At 38.0% G+C, this 18,055-nt stretch overlaps 1 protein-coding gene and 1 long non-coding RNA gene across 9 annotated transcripts in view; one reads left to right on the top strand and one right to left on the bottom strand.

Moving 5' to 3' along the window:
* PTPRO (protein tyrosine phosphatase receptor type O) overlaps positions 1-18,055 on the top strand; it is a 281,730-nt gene that overhangs the window by 230,951 nt on the left and 32,724 nt on the right. For 3 of the 5 annotated variants that reach the window (XM_033222763.1, XM_033222767.1, XM_033222768.1), the window contains 4 exons: positions 2,280-2,400; positions 8,800-8,868; positions 12,153-12,236; positions 17,866-17,901. In XM_033222763.1, the coding sequence (XP_033078654.1) occupies positions 2,280-2,400; positions 8,800-8,868; positions 12,153-12,236; positions 17,866-17,901 (310 nt within the window). The remainder of the gene's footprint in view (positions 1-2,279; positions 2,401-8,799; positions 8,869-12,152; positions 12,237-17,865; positions 17,902-18,055) is intronic. The other 2 variants (XM_033222765.1, XM_033222766.1) reach the window with 2 other exon arrangements.
* LOC117090454 overlaps positions 1-18,055 on the bottom strand; it is a 94,276-nt gene that overhangs the window by 60,832 nt on the left and 15,389 nt on the right. The gene's annotated exons all lie outside the window — the stretch shown is intronic.

The raw sequence follows: 18,055 nt of genomic DNA, 5'->3' as shown, positions 1-18,055 counted from the left end.
CTTTTTCTTTTTGAATATACATATATATATGTATTTGTGCCAATATTCCACCAAGAAATCCCAGGCTTCGGGGTCAGAGTCCTTAATTTCAATGCCAAAGTGCACTTACTACCTATGGCGTTAGAGAAAGACATTTGGTGCCTCTGAGCTTTTCTTTCATCCGTAAAATTGGAATAATAATATGTAACTTTCTGAGTTGTTTTGAAACTTAGAAATAAAATACGTAAATCCTTAGTATGTGCTGTCTAAATGCTAGCTGCTAACTCATCTCATCTTATTTAGGAATAGGCACAGTACTCCTATCATCCAATTTCATCTATTTAGCCTTGGTCTTAATCTGTCACTGATCAGAGAATGACATAATTATAACGGGGTCAAAGCAAGAAAGTTTCCAATCCAACCAAAAGTATAAGTGGGAAAATTAGAGATTAACGAAAGGTCTGGAATGATGCTGTTTATTTCCTTATTCTTTTCTTAGTTGTATTACATGTGTTACTCCTAGTTTGTTAGAGTCTGATTCTGCAACCTGAGACCCTCTATGAAGCCTCTTGTAACAAAGCCACTCATAATTTTACTGGTTTAGTTCCATTTCTATAATATTAGTCATATATTTAGCTGCTATATTCAGGGATGACTGCAGGGAACTGTTTTCTTTTTTCTTTTTCTTTTTCTGTTTTTAATTTTTGTTTTTTCAGAAAAGAGGACAAAAAATATCCCTGCGAAGTATTTTAATGGTCTCTCATTCCTACATCCTTGTACACTTTCTAAAGTATACAGTTGATCATGAATAATGAGAGAGTTAGAAGTGCCAATCCCTGCATAGTTGAAAATCCACGTATAATTGTTGACTCTCCCAAAACTTAACTATTCATAGACTACTGTTGACCCAAAGTCTTACCAATAATACAAACAGTTGATTAACACATTTTGGTATGTTACACTTATTATATATTGTATTCTTACAATAAAGTAAGCTAGAGAAAAGAAAATGTTATTAAGAAAATCATAAGGAAGAGAAAATACATGAACTATTCATTAAGTGGAAGGAGATCTTCATAAAGATCTTCCTCATGATCTTCATATTCAGTAGGCTAAGGAGGAGGAGGAAGAGGAGAGTTTGGTCTTGCTGTCTCAAGGGTGGCAGGGAGGAAAGATAATCCATATATATGTGAACCTGTACAGTTCAAACTCATTTTGTTCAAGGGCCAACTGTACCTTAATGCCCATCATTCCTTGTCAGCTCCATGACAACGTAGCACAGCAGGTGATATTATTAAACTTATTTACAGATGAAAAAAATGAGGCCCACAGAACAGATGAAATGGCTTCTCTCCAAATAGCAGTACTCAAGTGAAAAAACTCTTCTGACCATGAGTCTATTATTCTTTCTGTTTAAGCACTCTACTCATAAACTGGAGCCAAGCTGGCCCAAATGGGAAGTCATAAGTACCCAAAACTTTAGGGATCAGATGCGCCCGCTCATTCTGTGATTTTATGATCAATGCAAAAGATCGTATGAGTCCTCAGGCCCATTTTGAAGAGTTTTATAAGAATATTTAACTTATGTTCCTGCCTTTGATATCCTATTCTTCCGTGTAGTATGAAGAAGTAGACAATGTGTAAGTGCCATAGGAGACAAGTCTTTATATAGAGTACATGAAAAGGACATGACCCCCGTTCTTCAGGGCTCTACAACCTATTAATAGGTTTAATCTCTTGGGTTGTGCAGATGGAAAACCTCTAAACATATGGCCATGGATCATCAGAATGCCTGCTTCTAGTAATGTGTTAAGTGCTTCAGCAGATGGTAGTTTGCTAATGTCTTTTTCATATACATTATTAGTGGTAAGCAAAGTATACAATTGTGCTTTCTGACTTCAAAATCATGGGCACAAAATAAGAGCTTGCCATCCTCTAAGCTTGCGAAAATGCTAGAAAATGATAATGCATGATAATGACTTCTATATTTTTAGTTTTCAAATGAATTTGAACTGTGGCACAGGTATTCTTCATTCTTCGGCTTCCCTGTGCAAGAATATCCTTTAGGCCTTTGAAATGGACTCAGTTCTTCCAGACACCTGAATACCACTTATCAGTCTAGTTTGCTAAGTTACAGTTGATCAGAAAGAGGTCATTGTTGGCTTGGGGAACATGATTGTTACTGTTATTGATATCATCGTAAGTTCACTGCTCTTAAGACTAAATAAAAAACAATGAATGGTTCTGTTTAGTTCCCTATAACAGAACCTATGATGAAAATGCACGACTTATCTCTTTAGTTACAGAGATGAATCCCAATGTGGTAGTGATCTCCGTGCTGGCCATCCTTAGCACACTTTTAATTGGACTGTTGCTTGTTACCCTCATTATTCTTAGGAAAAAGCATCTGCAGATGGCTAGGTAAGTTAAGTTTTACTAATCTTTTATCCACAATCTTTAAAATATCTTTATCTGCCATGTATATATTGTTTTTGCAGACCAAAGTTGACTTTAGTTTTCACTGTCTGTTTCTATTTTGTGTGTTTTCTAAATAGACTTTGAAACATTATATTGGAAAACATTACCATTGAAATGAGAAAGCAAATAGTTGCTTGTTTCCACAAAGTCAGACCTCTTGCTATCAATCTTGGCATTTGAAGTAGCCGATATATGGGGATCCATTACATTTGGGTACTTTCAGAACACATCTGGAGTAAAAGAAATATCTATGTCTGTTCGGTATATTAATGAAAAAAGTTAATAAAAATGGAGATGACAAGAAAGAATGGGGAGGAAAATCCTCTCCATAATTTTAAGCTGTTTTATTGGAAAATACTTGTACAGTTTATGATTAGGTCCATTAGCAATCTCTATTAGTTTTATTCCTATTACTCAGAGTTGCAGCCAGCTGAGTTTTGCTTGCAATTAGAAATGCCTTTGATTTATGATTTCAGTGCTTCCCTGTTCCTTTGACCACTGATGTATTGCTCATCAGAGCACATTCTCAAGTAGTTTCTGTGGCCCCCTGTATTATCGATCAATTCCCTTAAAAACTGTTGCTTATTTGAATACTACTTGGTTTGGGAAATTTGATTAACATTTATATTTGCCCAATGTTAAACTACTGAATTATAAATTAACATTTTTCTCCTGTCTCAGAGGTCTTTCACTGACATATTCATAAATAAATTCATCCATCCAATAGTGATCTAATCAGTGCCTGACATGGCATATCCAAAGAAAAATCAGACATCAAAGCTGTCCACGAGGAACTTATCTACTTAGCTGGATATATGAATAGAATAGATAGATATATTTAAAGGCATAAGCTGACATGTAGCATAAGGAGAATTTAAAAAAGGATGCCATGAAAGTAGAGAATAAAGACTAATTCTGAAATTCAAAATTAACTTCTTGAAAGTTGGCATCTGAATAAATCTTAAAAGGGTAAGAAGAGATGTGGGATTGCACTGTAACTACAGTGGAGAGCTCTGAAATTATACTCCTTGAGGTCAAATCTTTTTTTTTTTTTTTTTTGAGACAGAGTCTCACTCTGTCACCCAGGCTGGAGTGCAATGGCGCCATCTTGGTTCACTGCAAGCTCCGCTTCTCAGGTTCAAGCGATTCTTCGCCTGAGTAGCTGGGATTACAGGCACGCACCAGTAGGCCTAGCTAATTTTTGTATTTTTAGTAGAGACAGGGTTTCACCATGTTGGCCAGGCTGGTCTCGAACTCCTGACCTTAAGTCATCTGCCTGCCTCAGCCTGCCAAAGTGCTGGGACTACAGGCATGAGTCACCATGTTCTGCCTCCTTGAGGTCGAATCTTGACTTCCAACTTGTGGGAATTTGTGTAAGTCACTGAAACTTCATGTGTTCATATTACAAATATTGATACATATATGACAGTATATGAAACAGACAAAAAAAATGTGCCTTCATGGAGCTCATAATCTAGTAGAAGAAAAAGACAATAAACAATAAAGATATAAGTAAAAGGACTGCACCTTATGTTAGCAGGTGATAAAGAAAGGAAACAAAACCAAGTAAGGGAGATAAGCAGTACCAGTGTGGGGATAAGGTTCCTGGGAGGTGAGTAGGCGCCACTGAAATAGTGGCATTGGAGCAAATACTCGAAGCACATGAGGGAGTAGCCTGTGTTATCTGTGGGAAGAGTGTGCCCAGTAGCAAGAACAGCTGGTGTAAAGGTCCTGGGGTAGGAGCACGACTGGGATGTTAAAAGTGTAGCAGAGGGGCCGTTGTGACTAAAGCGGAGGAAGACAAGAGTAGAAGGAGATGTCAAGTCATACAGGGCTTCGTATGCCGTTTGGACTTTGGCTTTTACTCAGTAAAATGAGCAGGCATTGCAGGCTCTGGGGCAGAAGATTGACAGCATCTGACTTAGATTTAACACTTTCATTTTGACTTTTATGTAGAAAACAGGCTGCACTGAGGCAAGGACAGAGACAGGCATATCAATCGTAGTAGCCAGGAATCCAGGCAAGAGATGGTAATAGTTCAGTCCAGAGTAGCAACACTGAAGGCAGAGAGAAGCCATCAGATTCTGGAAGTATTTTGAAAACAGGAGCAACAGGATTTGCTAATAAGTTGATGGGGGGAGGGAATGGAAATGAAAAAAGGAGTTGAGGCTGTAATGCCAGCACTTTGGGAGGCCGAGCCAGGCGGATCACCTGTGGTCGGGAGTTGGAGACCAGCCTGACCAACATGGAGAAACCCTGTCTCTACTAAAAATACAAAATTAGCCGGGCATGGTGACGCATGCCTGTAATCCCAGCTACTCGGGAGGCTGAGACAGGGGAATTGCTTGAAACCAGGAGGCGGAGGTTGCGGTGAGCCAAGATTGCGCCATTGCACTCCAGCCTGGGCAACAAGAGTGAAACTCCATCTCGAAAAACAAACAAACAAACAAACAAAAGAGTTGAGGCTAACTCCAGGTTTTCGGCCCAAACACTTGAAAGGATGGAGCTGCCATCAACTGAAAGAGGATTCCAGGTCAGAGTTGGGGGAACATCAAGACTTCAGTTTTGGAAATTGTATTAGTCAGAGATCTCTAGAGAGACAAAACTAATGGGATATATATACATATATATATATATGTTACATAGGATATATATATATATAATAGGATATATTATATAGGATATATATTATAATAGGATATATAAATTAGATATTATATATAGGTATATGGGAGTTTATTACATATTAAATTCCACAATCACAAGGTCCCACAATAGGCTGTCTGCAAGCTTGAGGAGAAATGAGAGCCAATCCGAATCTCAAAACTGAAGAACTTGGAGTCCAGTGTTCAAGGGCAGGAAGCGTCCAGCACAGGAGAAAGATGTAGGCTGGGAGGCTAGGCCAGTCTCTTTTCACGTTTTTCTGCCTGCTTTATATTCACTGGCAGCTGGTTAGATTGTGCCCACCCAATTAAGGTTGGGTCTGCCTTTCCCAGCCCACTGACTGACTCAAATGTTAATCTCCTTTGGCAACACCTTCATGGACACACCCAGGATCAATACTTTGTATCTTTCAATCCAATCAAGCTGACACTCAGTATTAACCACCATAGAAATGTTAAGTTTGACATAACTTGCAAGTGCAGGTGCAGAGTCGCCACCTGAACATAAAAGTCTAATGTTTAGGCCGGGCGCGGTGGCTCAAGCCTGTAATCCCAGCACTTTGGGAGGCCGAGACGGGCGGATCACGAGGTCAGGAGATCGAGACCATCCTGGCTAACACGGTGAAACCCCGTCTCTACTAAAAATACAAAAACTAGCCGAGCAAGGTGGCGGCGCCTGTAGTCCCAGCTACTCGGGAGGCTGAGGCAGAAGAATGGCGTAAACCCGGGAGGCGGAGCTTGCAGTGAGCTGAGATCTGGCCACTGCACTCCAGTCCGGGTGACAGAGCGAGACTCCGCCTCAAAAAAAAAAAAAAAAAAGTCTAATGTTTGAAAGAGAATTTTTGGTTGAAGATACAAATTTGAAGAGTTGTTAGCTCGGCACAGTGGCTCACACTTGTAATCCCAGCACTTTGGGAGGCAGACAGATCACTTGAGGTCAGGAGTTTGACACCAGCCTGGCCAACATGGTGAAACCCCGTCTCTACTAAAAATACAAAAAATTAGCCAGGCTTGGTGGCAGGCGCCTGTAATCCCAGCTACTCAGGAGGCTGAAGCAGAAGAATCACTTGGACTCGGGAAGCTGAGGTTGCAGTGAGCCAAGATTACACCACTGCACCCCAGCCTGGGTGACTGAGTGAAACTCTATCTCAGGAAAAAAAAAAGAGAGTTGTTAACATATAAATTGCATTAGAGCTTTAGACTGGATGAAATTCAGGGAGTAAATGTAAAAGAAGGTCCTGCATTAATCACTGGAACAATCAATATTAAGGTTTTCAGGGAGAAAAGAAGACAACAGAAAGACACTGACTAGAGGCAGCCAGTGGAGTAAAAAGACAGCTAAGGGAGTGTAGTGGCCTGGAAGCTAGCGGAACAATGTGTATGCAGAAGAGATGATAATCACCCCTCCATTAGTGGATATTTAGGAGCATTAATGCAGTAACAACATAGCATGATACTCAATTCATAGGAAGTGTGCAGTAAATGTTAGCTCATAATAGTAATGATGGAGGAGGTAGTAATAGATGTAGTAATGCAAGTAGTGGTATTTTTGAGCATTTTTAGTGGTACATCCCAAAGATATTTAGGAGGGATGGTTCTGATTCTTTCAGCTAGTTATTAAAACAGAGATTCCCATCATTTTTCATGCCATGATCCTTTTTGGCAGTCTGGCGAACTCTCCTAAGAATAATGCTTCCATTTTCTGTGCCTAAAATAAAATACATAGGATTATACAACTATATTGAAATATGATAATCATAATATTTAAAAAGCAAATGTGTTGTATGCTTTTTAATTAGTACATTAAATGTCAATATGTAATAGTCTAACATTTTCATCATGGTGATGAATATAACCAATATTTCAAGATATCTGCAGCAAGTCTATTATTAAAAAATATGTAATCTCTATTGTTAGCAAATCACACATGTGGATATTATGATGGTTTGGTACCTACTTTAATGATAGAAGGGACTGCTAAGTTTAGTCACAGGTTGTGAAAATAAATATGTACCTTTTTCCCACATTTGTTCATAGAGCCCTAAATTCTATCTTTGGAACCCCAGATTAAAACCCTTAAGTTAGAGGTAAAATAAATCCCATATATAGGAAATCGACATAGGAAAATTCATTAATGAGGTGTAATTTATAATACACAATGATATTATATTAGTGTATTTTTCAAAAGAAGAAAATTGTTCTTGGAACACCCTAATAGCAGGTGGATAATTCAAGTAATTAGCACATTGTGCCAATAATGTTAAAATCTCTGCTTCAGTTCTGAATATTAAATCGTTAATTCCATATAAATAAAAAATGAGATACATGAGCCCCAGTGAGCTGTTATTCATGCATGAAATTAGCCAAAAGGTAGAGAAGGCATGAGAATATGTTTACTTTTCCTCTACTTCTGGAAAAAAAAAAAAACTTCAACAGTGTTTTTCCTAGCAGGTTAATAGGACACATTTCGGATAATAGGCACGCCAGAAGCTTGCCTATTTCAGTACATTCCGCTCTTTTTTTTTTTTTTTTTTTTGAGACGGAGTCTCGCTCTGCTGTCCAATCTGGAGTGCAGTGGCCGGATCTCAGCTCACTGCAAGCTCCGTCTCCTGGGTTTACGCCATTCTCCTGGCTCAGCCTCCCGAGTAGCTGGGACTACAGGCGCCCGCCACCTCGCCCGGCTAGTTTTTTGTATTTTTTAGTAGAGACGGGGTTTCACCATGTTAGCCAGGATGGTCTTGATCTCCTGACCTCGTGATCCGCCTGTCTCGGCCTCCCAAAGTGCTGGGATTACAGGCTTGAGCCACCGCGCCCGGCCTCATTCCACTCTTTTATTCTAATCTCCAGTGATGAATAATACGGGCATCGCAATATAAGAGAAAGATTTCGGAGGAAGTAAACAATCCACTTGATCCACTATCATTGTAGAGAGGAAATCAAAATGCCATAAAACAAAACCTTACGAAGATTTTTTGCTAAAGATGGAAAATGCTTAGTTCATCTAGGAGAGTTTCCATATTACTATTAAAGGCTTTGTAAAAAGTAAATAAATATTATACACCAAATAGTTCAAATATTTATTTTAGAATCATGAATGCCCTTTGGAAAGGATTGTGAAGTGAATTCTTTTGGCCTCAAATAATTTGATTTGCAAACTTGCAAAAGATTATTTCATTTCGTTTTATCTTTCTGTTTTGCATTGTATGCCAAAGGGGAACATATGGAACTTGTATTAGCTTCTTTGTATTTATTTATTTATTTTGTTTTTTCTTTTTGAGACAGAGTCTTGCTCTGTCCCCCAGGCTGGAGTGCAGTGGCGCGATCTCAGCTCACCACAACCTCCGTCTGCCAGGTTCAAGCAATTCTCTTGCCTCAGCCTCCCGAGTAGCTGGGATTACAGGCACATGCCACGACGCCCAGCTAGTTTTTGTATCTTTAGTAGAGACAGGGTTTCGCCATGTTGGCCAGGCTGGTCTCCAACTCCAGACCTCAGGTGATCCGCCCAACTCGGCCTCCCAAAGTGCTGGGATTACAGGCATGAGCCACTGCGCCCAGCCTAGCTTCTTTTTTTTAATTTAATGCTATGGTGATAAGCTAGTAAAGACTCTCTTTACTTTTATGTCAGCGTAAGAATGCTTTGTCAAGCAGTAAGCTTGATTTTGTGGTTCCTTTAAAACAGGGAGTGTGGAGCGGGTACATTTGTCAACTTTGCATCCTTAGAGAGGGATGGAAAGCTTCCATACAACTGGTGAGTATTGTTTTGGAACAAGCTTCTACATAGTTTAACTGTGCTGTGTGTGCTCCAAAGTCAATTTTACCATCCTTTGGGGATAGTTTTGTCTGATTATCCTTTTGTAATTTCAGTGATGGTAGACGTCACTGGCTGGATCTTCACAGAATATAATGGTTTATATAAGCTCAGCGCAGTTCTGAAGTAGGGAAAACATCATGGTCTGCTCTGTATTTACAATATTAAACAAGGGACTGAAACAGTGGTGCACAGGAGCCCACACCTGTGCTGAAAAGGGGCTTAAATACAGTAGCCACACTGAACAAGTGGTGGCTAAATGCAAGAGAATAGATTCCAATGAAGCAGCTTGAGACAGATCAGCATCTCTATTTTATTTTATTTTTTATTGTTTTGTATTTTTTGAGGAGAAAGAATCCCCCCCCCCCTTTGGTCACCCAGGCTGGAGTGCAGGATGATCTCAGCTCACTGCAATCTCTGCCTCCTGGGCTCAAGTAATATTTCCATCTCAGCCTCCCGAGTAGCTGGGACTACACACACGCACCACCAAATCTGGCTAATTTTTAAATATTTGTAGAGACGAAATCTCACTATATTGCCCAGGCTGGTCTCGAACTCCTGGGCTGAAGTGAACCTCCCACCTCGGCCTCCCAAAGTGCTGGGATTACAGGTGTGAGCCACTATGCCCACCTAGCATCTCCATTTTAAACTCACATTTCAGTGCCTGAGGCAATAACAGCCACCACTTCTGTTAAAAAATTATACAGCCCAGGCTGGGCGCGGTGGCTCACGCCTGTAATCCCAGCACTTTGGGAGGCCATGACGGGCGGATCACGAGGTCAGGAGATCGAGATCATCCTGGCTAACACGGTGAAACCCCGTCTGTACTAAAAATACAAAAAAAAACTAGCCGGGAGGAGTGGTGTTGGGCGCCTGTAGTCCCAGCTACTCGGGAGGCTGAGGCAGGAGAATGGCGTGAACCCGGGAGGCGGAGCTTGAAGTGAGCCCAGATCGCGCCACTGCACTCCAGCCTGGGCGACACTGAGCAAGACTCCATCTCAAAAAAAAAGAAAAAAAAAAATTATACAGCCCAGCATTCAGTTCTCATGTTTACAGATAAATAAATATCAAAGTCAGGGAAGTTTCATAAGAAAACATGGCTTCATTTTTCTTTATGCTTGAGTATTAAGGATGTGGAAGGAGGAAGTGTTCGAATTTTAAAGAGCGTTGTCAAGAGATTAAATTGGTTGACATTATACCTGACAATGATAGATGAAGATTAACAATCCTACCCAGTTCAATCAATGCCCAACAAAAGTACTAATTAAATAAACATTTAACATGAAACTGGTACTACTTACATGATCTGGTTTGTTTCTTTTGCAAGAAACTATGCAAAGTATATGCAAATGAATATATGTCATATTAATCATTGTTAAGTTATTTCTTTATGTTTTCTAACTCCTAAAATGGTTAATCTTAAAGAAATACACATGGGAGACTGGAAATTTTACAGAATCAATGAGGGAGGGAGAACTTTATTTAGGATATAAATTTTACTTCCCTCAGTGTAGCTGATACTCTAGTTGAAAATCTAGTTGAAACTAGATTTCTTTTAATAAGACAGTATGTTGTGCCACTTTAAAATTTTAACATGAATAGAATTTTGCTATTAAAAAACAGCCCATCTGTGAAGAAAAAGAAATCCATCAACCCTTGATGGTGAAAAGTTAGGAAACGTTACTAGGTTTGTTCAAATATATTAGTACTCTTTCCAAAATTAAGAGATTGACTCACTGATACTTGTTTCTTGCCTGGTTCACCCTTTTAAAAGGTCCAATGGGAAACTGGTGATGAGTGGCCCATCTAGGAACCAGTCCGATTATATGTATTTACTACTTGTGACTCATGAGAGTTAGGTATTAACTCACTTCACAGCCAGTCACAATTCATAGAATTTATGGGAGACCAGTCATGGGAGAACTGCAGCAAAAGAGAATTCACTTCAAGATCTTTCTATAAAATCAAGCACGTCTTGCATCTCTTCACAAAGACAGTTTTGCCGACTCTAGCATTTTCTAGCTGACTGAGAATAAGTATCTCAGTGAAGATTTGTAATAAATGAAGTGACAAGGTGACAATATTTTTCCCCCTAATTCTCAGAATAACTATAGATGCAGTCACAAGGTATTTTTAAATCTATATTAATGGATGTTCTCTTTGACAAGTGGTTTGAATATCTGAAACCAGGCATTTTAAATCAACAGTCTGCATTAGAATTAAAGTGAAACTAAACTATTTTGCTCCTACTTAGCTGAATATCAGTGAGGTCACAGACTAAGTAGTTGATGAGCTACTTATCTTGAATGAATGATGTCAGAGTATCATCCATACCTCTGTTTTAAGGGTTATATTTACAAATTGTATAGTAATTTTAAAATAATACAGAAAGTCACACTTAGTAGTGCAGCTTTATAAGAATGTCTCTTAAAAGGTTAGTCTTCATCGGAATCAGTATATGTGTATATGTAAACTGACCTTTTTTTTTTTTTTTTTGAGATGGAATCTCGCTCTGTCGCCCAGGCTGGAGTGCAGTGACACAATCTCGGCTCACTGCAAGCTCTGCCTCCCGGGTTTACGCCATTCTCCTGCCTCAGTTTCCCGAGTAGCTGGGAGTACAGGCGCCCACCGCCACGCCCAGCTAATTTTTTGTATTTTTTTGGTAGAGACGGAGTTTCACTGTGTTAGCAAGGATGGTCTCGAACTCCTGACCTCATGATCCGCCCGCCTCGGCCTCCCAAAGTGCTGGGATTACAGGCGTGAGCCACTGTGCTCAGCCTAAACTGACCGTTTCTATTTTCTCACACAAGCTGCTATTTAGCTGTCAAATTATGTTATAGAGGTTTCTTAAAATAGGCTTAAGCATAGGAAGCATAATATGCAAGAATAAGCCTCAAGATAACTAATGAGGCATTTAAGTGCTTCATTTGACTGAATGCAAAATGTAATCACCTGGTAGCAGACTAACTGACACAAAAGAAGTTGAAAGAAATATATCTGATTACAATAAGGTCATGCGTGAATAAAAACTGATTTTGTCAATATTGTAGCATTGAAGCCCTCACATTTACATTTCACAAAATGGATTAATATTTAATTGTAATTAAGGTGCTTGTCATATTAATTAATCCCAGTAGGTAATTTACTTATATCTATTCACAGTTTATATTACTAACTCTTGCAACTTTTTCATCTTTCCATTTGTTATCTATTAATGCACACAGGCGTAGGAGTATATTTGCTTTCTTAACCCTGCTACCCTCATGTCTTTGGACTGATTATCTTTTGGCATTTTATATTAATCCTTGGTAAGTGATTTTTTTTTTTTTACTGTTTAGCACAAACTCTTTAAAAGTCAGCTTTCAAGAAGTAAACAAAAAGGAAAGTTTCTTTTTAACTATTTTGTATGTTCAATAACATCTAAAGTTATTAATCACGTATTGAAGTGAATTAAAGCAGTTAACGGTACAAGGATGTTAACTATAAGGTTTTCTGTTAAATTTTTTTCCTTGATGTTCTTGGCAAGTATAAAACAAGTTTAATACTAGTTATTTGCTTCTTCATTGAGTTAATCCATTGGCTTCTCATCTTTGCAAATAATGCCTTCCATTTTCCATTATCATCTTCATCCATTAGAGAGCTCCAAATTTCCAAGAAGGTAGAAATGCATTAAGAAGGAGAAATCAGAGTCTATACAGTCCTCTGTATCTGAGGCCTCCTTGTTTTTATAATAATGCTAACTCAGTGACTATGAAACAGCTGACTATATGCAAGCCTCTTTGTATGATTATTTCATTCTCCCCCACAATCCTGCAGAGAGTATTTTAGTCCCATTTTAGAAAAGTGGAAATGGAGGCTTAAGGAGATTAACTTTCTTTTTTTTTTTTTTTTTTTTTTTTTGAGACGGAGTCTTGCTCTGTCGCCCAGGCTGAAGTGCAGTGGCCGGATCTCAGCTCACTGCAAGCTCTGCCTCCCGGGTTTACGCCATTCTCCTGCCTCAGCCTCCCGAGTAGCTGGGACTACAGGCGCCCGCCACCTCGCCCGGCTAGTTTTTTGTAGTTTTTTAGTAGAGACGGGGTTTCCCCGTGTTAGCCAGGATGGTCTCGATCTCCTGACCTCGTGATCCGCCCGTCTCGGCCTCCCAAAGTGCTGGGATTACAGGCTTGAGCCACCGCGCCCGGCCGAGATTAACTTTCTTAAAAGCACATTCCACTATGAACAAAATCCAGGTTCCAAACTCAGGTCTCTCTGAAATCTGTTCTTTCCTCTGTAAAGAGCAGACTCCTTGAATTTCTTATTTTCTTAACTTCTAGATCATTTTAATGATCAAATCTTGAAGTGTTTCTTTTGACTTTTTAATAGGTAATAATAAGAGTAACCTTGAATTCTGAGACTAAAGAATCAAAAACTATTTCTTTTCCTGTGCTGTAAGATAAAAGGTAGTGGTTTCCCAGGGAACTGACAAAAGAAGTAATTGTCCTTAAATATTAATACATAGTGTTCAGGTACTAAATTATGTATAGACAGATCCATAAATGTGGACAACTTGAAAAGGTCTCAGAAGAAAACAATAAAAATATCTCATAGACTGGAAAAAAAATAGCTTATGGGGTGGTGGTGTGGGCATGAGCAATCTGGAGCATTTATTTATTCAAAAAGACAACTGACCAAATATTCTTCAGCTCCTCCAAGGACAGAATAAATACAGCTGGCAGAATTTAGGATTTCAAGTTGCACTGGAAGAAACATAAAAAAGGATTTCCTCAAAATAGAGATTGTTAATTCCAGAATTCATATCTTCTTTAAAAAAAAAAAGAGACTAGAGGAAAGCTTTTGAAACAAAGTAGACATGATGTAGAAGTAATTAAGTCAAAGGAATGTGCTAGATGCTGAGGACCCATTCACTGTTATTCTAAGTTCGTTGTTATTATGGTTTTTAGTATAGGGCTTCAGCATAGTCAACTCCGTATTTTCAGTATTTGATATCAAATAGTTTTCACATATGAATAGCACACATAAATTCCATTTCGACCTTTAAAATATACATTTACTTTTAACAGAACATCTACTAATCATCCTCAAATAGTGTGTCTATCGTTAAAATACTGATAGCAAATACCCATAAAGTATCCCAGATTGCAAATAAAATGAAAGAAAGATGCATATATCATTTCCTTGCTTAATTCTCTGAGACTTTCTCATTTTTCACAGCTCATTTTTAAGCTTCTGTAAGGTAGGCCTGTGCTAATAAGCAAGTATTCCTTAATAGGTCTCGTTGATGAACATATCTTCAAATTTCAGCAACTCTCACAAGGTCTGCTATTTATAGTACCAATCAAATAGCACGAAACCCAACTTATGGGGAGAAAATACCCTTCGGTAATTTTTAGAAAAATCACCTTGAAACTGTGAATGGTTGTCTCCAGGTGAGAAGAGAAGGTAAAACATAGAGCTCCATGCTTTTCATCACTTCAGTAGATTTCACACATACTAACTAGTGAAAACATACTGGATATAAACTATGTTCTCAGCCCTTTTGTACAATGCCAGATACAAAAGAAGTGAAATTCATGTTCCCTGCTCATTGAAATACAGCTTCTACTCACACAACCACTCCAATTCCCTGTTTGCTTCATCTAATAACTTGTGGTTATCTTCCCCTGCTTTCATTGGCTAAAGAGTCATTTTTAATCCTTCTAATGATGTGTTTGTCTTCATATTTCACCTACCCTGTTAACAACAGCTGTAAATAACACAGCCATCTCCCCAGATGCACACTGCCTAACACACTGTCCAACTTTCTTTCTAAACTGTTGATTTCTTGGAAATATATATTCCTGTTGATTTTCTAAAACCCATCTGATGTCACTAGTGGTTTGTTTGGAAATCAAAAAAACTCTTTCTCTCTCTCATAGTGTTGCTCGAATCTTTTCCTGGGGTGGTAGCAGAATCAGTGTGGAGCACCAGTGCCCAGTTAGGTTAGTCTCAGGATTGTGTTCTGCAAGGATTTCTGACTTTCATAACTTACAGTATGTTTCCTATCGAAAGAAATCATCTAAGTCGAACTAGCTATATCTAGATTTAGTGTTAAATCCTTTTTTTTTTTTTTTTAACTGCCATAACGACCCTCATGCTTTACTCAGGTATTCACCTGCTTGTTCTCAATCCTAAGCAGTTGGCATTTTAAGCAATAAATGGCATTTAGTTGAAAATGCTTAGCTTTACTCATGATGATTGCATGTTCTATTTGAAGAATGATATAATCCTAAAGTTCTTTTTAAGATTTGGGGATGGTTTCTGCTTACCTCATCAAAGAGTAAGCAGCACTTACAAAATTGGAGACTTTCAGAGTTTTGTTTTGTCTTATTTTAACCATGATAAATCCCACGTCCTTGCTATTGCTTTTTTGGAATGAATTGCAGTGTGGATGGCTTTCCAAGACTGTCATAACCATGACTAACTTATGCAGAATGTATCTTAACTTTTGAAGTCATTAGGATTTTGAACCTTCCTAATGTAAGTGAAAGAGAAAAAATTACAAGTGCACAATCCTCTATGCATATATGCTGTATGTATGTCTGATGGGGGGTTATTTATTGATTTGGAAAATCTTTTGCAATGAAAAGGCGATACCCTACATGTCCCACAAAATCGTCACTGTAACATGTGTACATATTGGCTCCTTCCAGAATGTGCTTAAGTTAAAATTGCTAGCAAAGTCTTAATCTGCATGAATTTTCCCCCGGTTTTAGTCTTGTTCTAGTCTTGGAATTAGCACAGGAATTGAAAATGTAGGAACATTTTATCAGTGTTGCTGTGGAGTTTCATAATTCAATCCTGTCATGTTCCACAGCCTTAGGATACAGAAACTCTTTGGAATCAGCAAGATCTAAATAGAACAATGCAAATTGTATACAAATCATGATTACTTTTGCCAATAAGTATATGATATGTCATACAAAACGTAGTATAATTATATATTATATTGAAAGTTCATTCAATAAGGAATGCGATTGAAAGAAAAAATGTGTCTCTCCTCCATGAATCAAGTTTCTACACAGCTGCCGAGTAGTAGCAGCTTAATATTTCAGCACTGAATTTATTCAGTGTTACCCTCTTACATACATTTGTTACTTCCTAGTTTCCTTTAAAGCCTGTTTGGATAGGAAAGTATTTTTTTGTTCACTCCTGATCACAAAATATGTTGGCAGCCTCCTGACTTCACCAGAGCTGTTAGTCATCTCCGCTGACATTCTGCTTTCCGAAAGCACTGAAGTACTTGGCACTTACCACAAGAAGTAAATATGGAATTCCTAAAACTAACTAAATTACCATCACGGGGCTGAATAAAAAACACTATCAATAAATATTCCTTTAGGTTCCCAAATATCTATAATATACAGCTATGTCCAACATGACAGTGTTTTTTGAGGGGATCAGGGAGAGGCAGAGTAAAAACTGGACTGATTTTTCCCTCTAAATCTCAGGTATGGAAGACAAAGAGGATGAGGGAGGAAAAAATAGAACAGGAACCATCGAATGGATTGTTTTCACTTAGAAGTGGGAGGAAATTAAAGCTACCTGAAAACCACAAACACCACTTGCCTTGGTGGATGTGTTCCTACATTTCCTGACCTGCGTTACTTTCTCTTCATCCACAAGTCCCATCTTTTCAATCAGAACATCACAAGCCCAAGTCTAGTACTCAATTGTTAAAGGAATCATTAAGTGAAATTCTGAGGGTAACATGGCAGAGATATTTTGTTTCAGTTCAACTGAATAAGCGTTTATTGACCACCCACTATGTGTTTCATTAAAGATGCTCAGCCCTGGGGGGAAGTTATAAAGTGAATGTAGCAAGGCGTGTACCTGCAACTAACAGTCACACAATGTGAGAAACTCTCCGTTTGCAAAGTGCTGTGAAAGCACAAAGTAGTGCTTCATCCTGCTAAAAGCTTTCAGGAAGTGGAGATATCCGAACATGCATAATTGTAAATATAAATAAATATTTGGACACATTAAAGTACTAAGATTACAACTGGTTATTTACTATAGACTGTTTATTTTCTGAAAAGCGGGTGCTTCCATCAAAATTATGTAAAGACCTCTGAGAATTACTTACAAAATTTTGCTATAATGTCATTCATACAATCAATCATGTTTTCATATTTATTATTTATAGAAGATAATAATACAATCACAAAGTGCTTCGATAGATACTGTTAGCTTTAGATAACTTAGGTGAGTTGGGTGAAAACAATTACAGTAATTATCCCCTAAACAAATATAACTAACTAAAGCATGTATTAGCATTTCTTGTGTTTCAGCTTATAGACTAGTAATGATGAAGAGCAAGCAGGAATAGGTCCATTTCTTCAGATAGCTTAAAAATTAGTTCAAGATGAAATAAAAACAATGCCATAGTAGAATTGTATAAGATACATGTCCACACTGACAGCACACATTCACATCCCCAAAGAAAAATGTCAGAAAAAGTTATTTTAGTCTTTAATTAAGAAAACAACATTCCACCCTCTCTTTATTAGTTCTCCATTTTATTCCCCAATTCTTCCTGCCTGCCTGTAGAAACTGGAGTGTTCAGGTGGTAGATAAATACTTCTATACATTTACAAACTGCTCTAGCAACTTAATTGACAGCAGTTAAAAATTTCATTTCTAGAACTCAGTTCTTGGCAAATGGAAAGTATAAAGTGCAGATATGTTCATGCAATCTAGTGGAGTTTTAAAAAATGAATCTGAAATTATTATTATCTTCTCATGTAAGGAAAAGTAATTAAACAAACCTGATGTGTGTTTAATGAAAATTAAATAAAACTGAGGTACCTGATGTAATTATTTAAAGCTCTTCAAGTTTAATTATTATGTTAATCAGTTCTTTTGCCCAGATAAATTTGTCTTTTCTTTTTTAATTATTAGGAGTAAAAATGGTTTAAAGAAGAGGAAACTGACAAAGTAAGTTTTTCTTACTATGTCATTTAAAAGGATGTTTGTTATAATAATCTTAATGTTCCAATTAAAGATTGTTTGTCTTCAAATAGAAGAGATGCTTAAGAAAGAGGCAAATGCATAATATGATAGCTAAGCACAGTAATGTATTGGTCGTTTA

The sequence above is a fragment of the Trachypithecus francoisi genome, unplaced genomic scaffold (genome assembly GCF_009764315.1).
Source record: "Trachypithecus francoisi isolate TF-2019V2 unplaced genomic scaffold, Tfra_2.0 Lachesis_group11, whole genome shotgun sequence".
In the NCBI taxonomy this organism is placed as follows: domain Eukaryota; kingdom Metazoa; phylum Chordata; class Mammalia; order Primates; family Cercopithecidae; genus Trachypithecus; species Trachypithecus francoisi.
The sequence above is the reverse complement of the archived record's forward strand: the minus strand, read 5'-3'. Positions and strand labels throughout refer to the sequence as shown.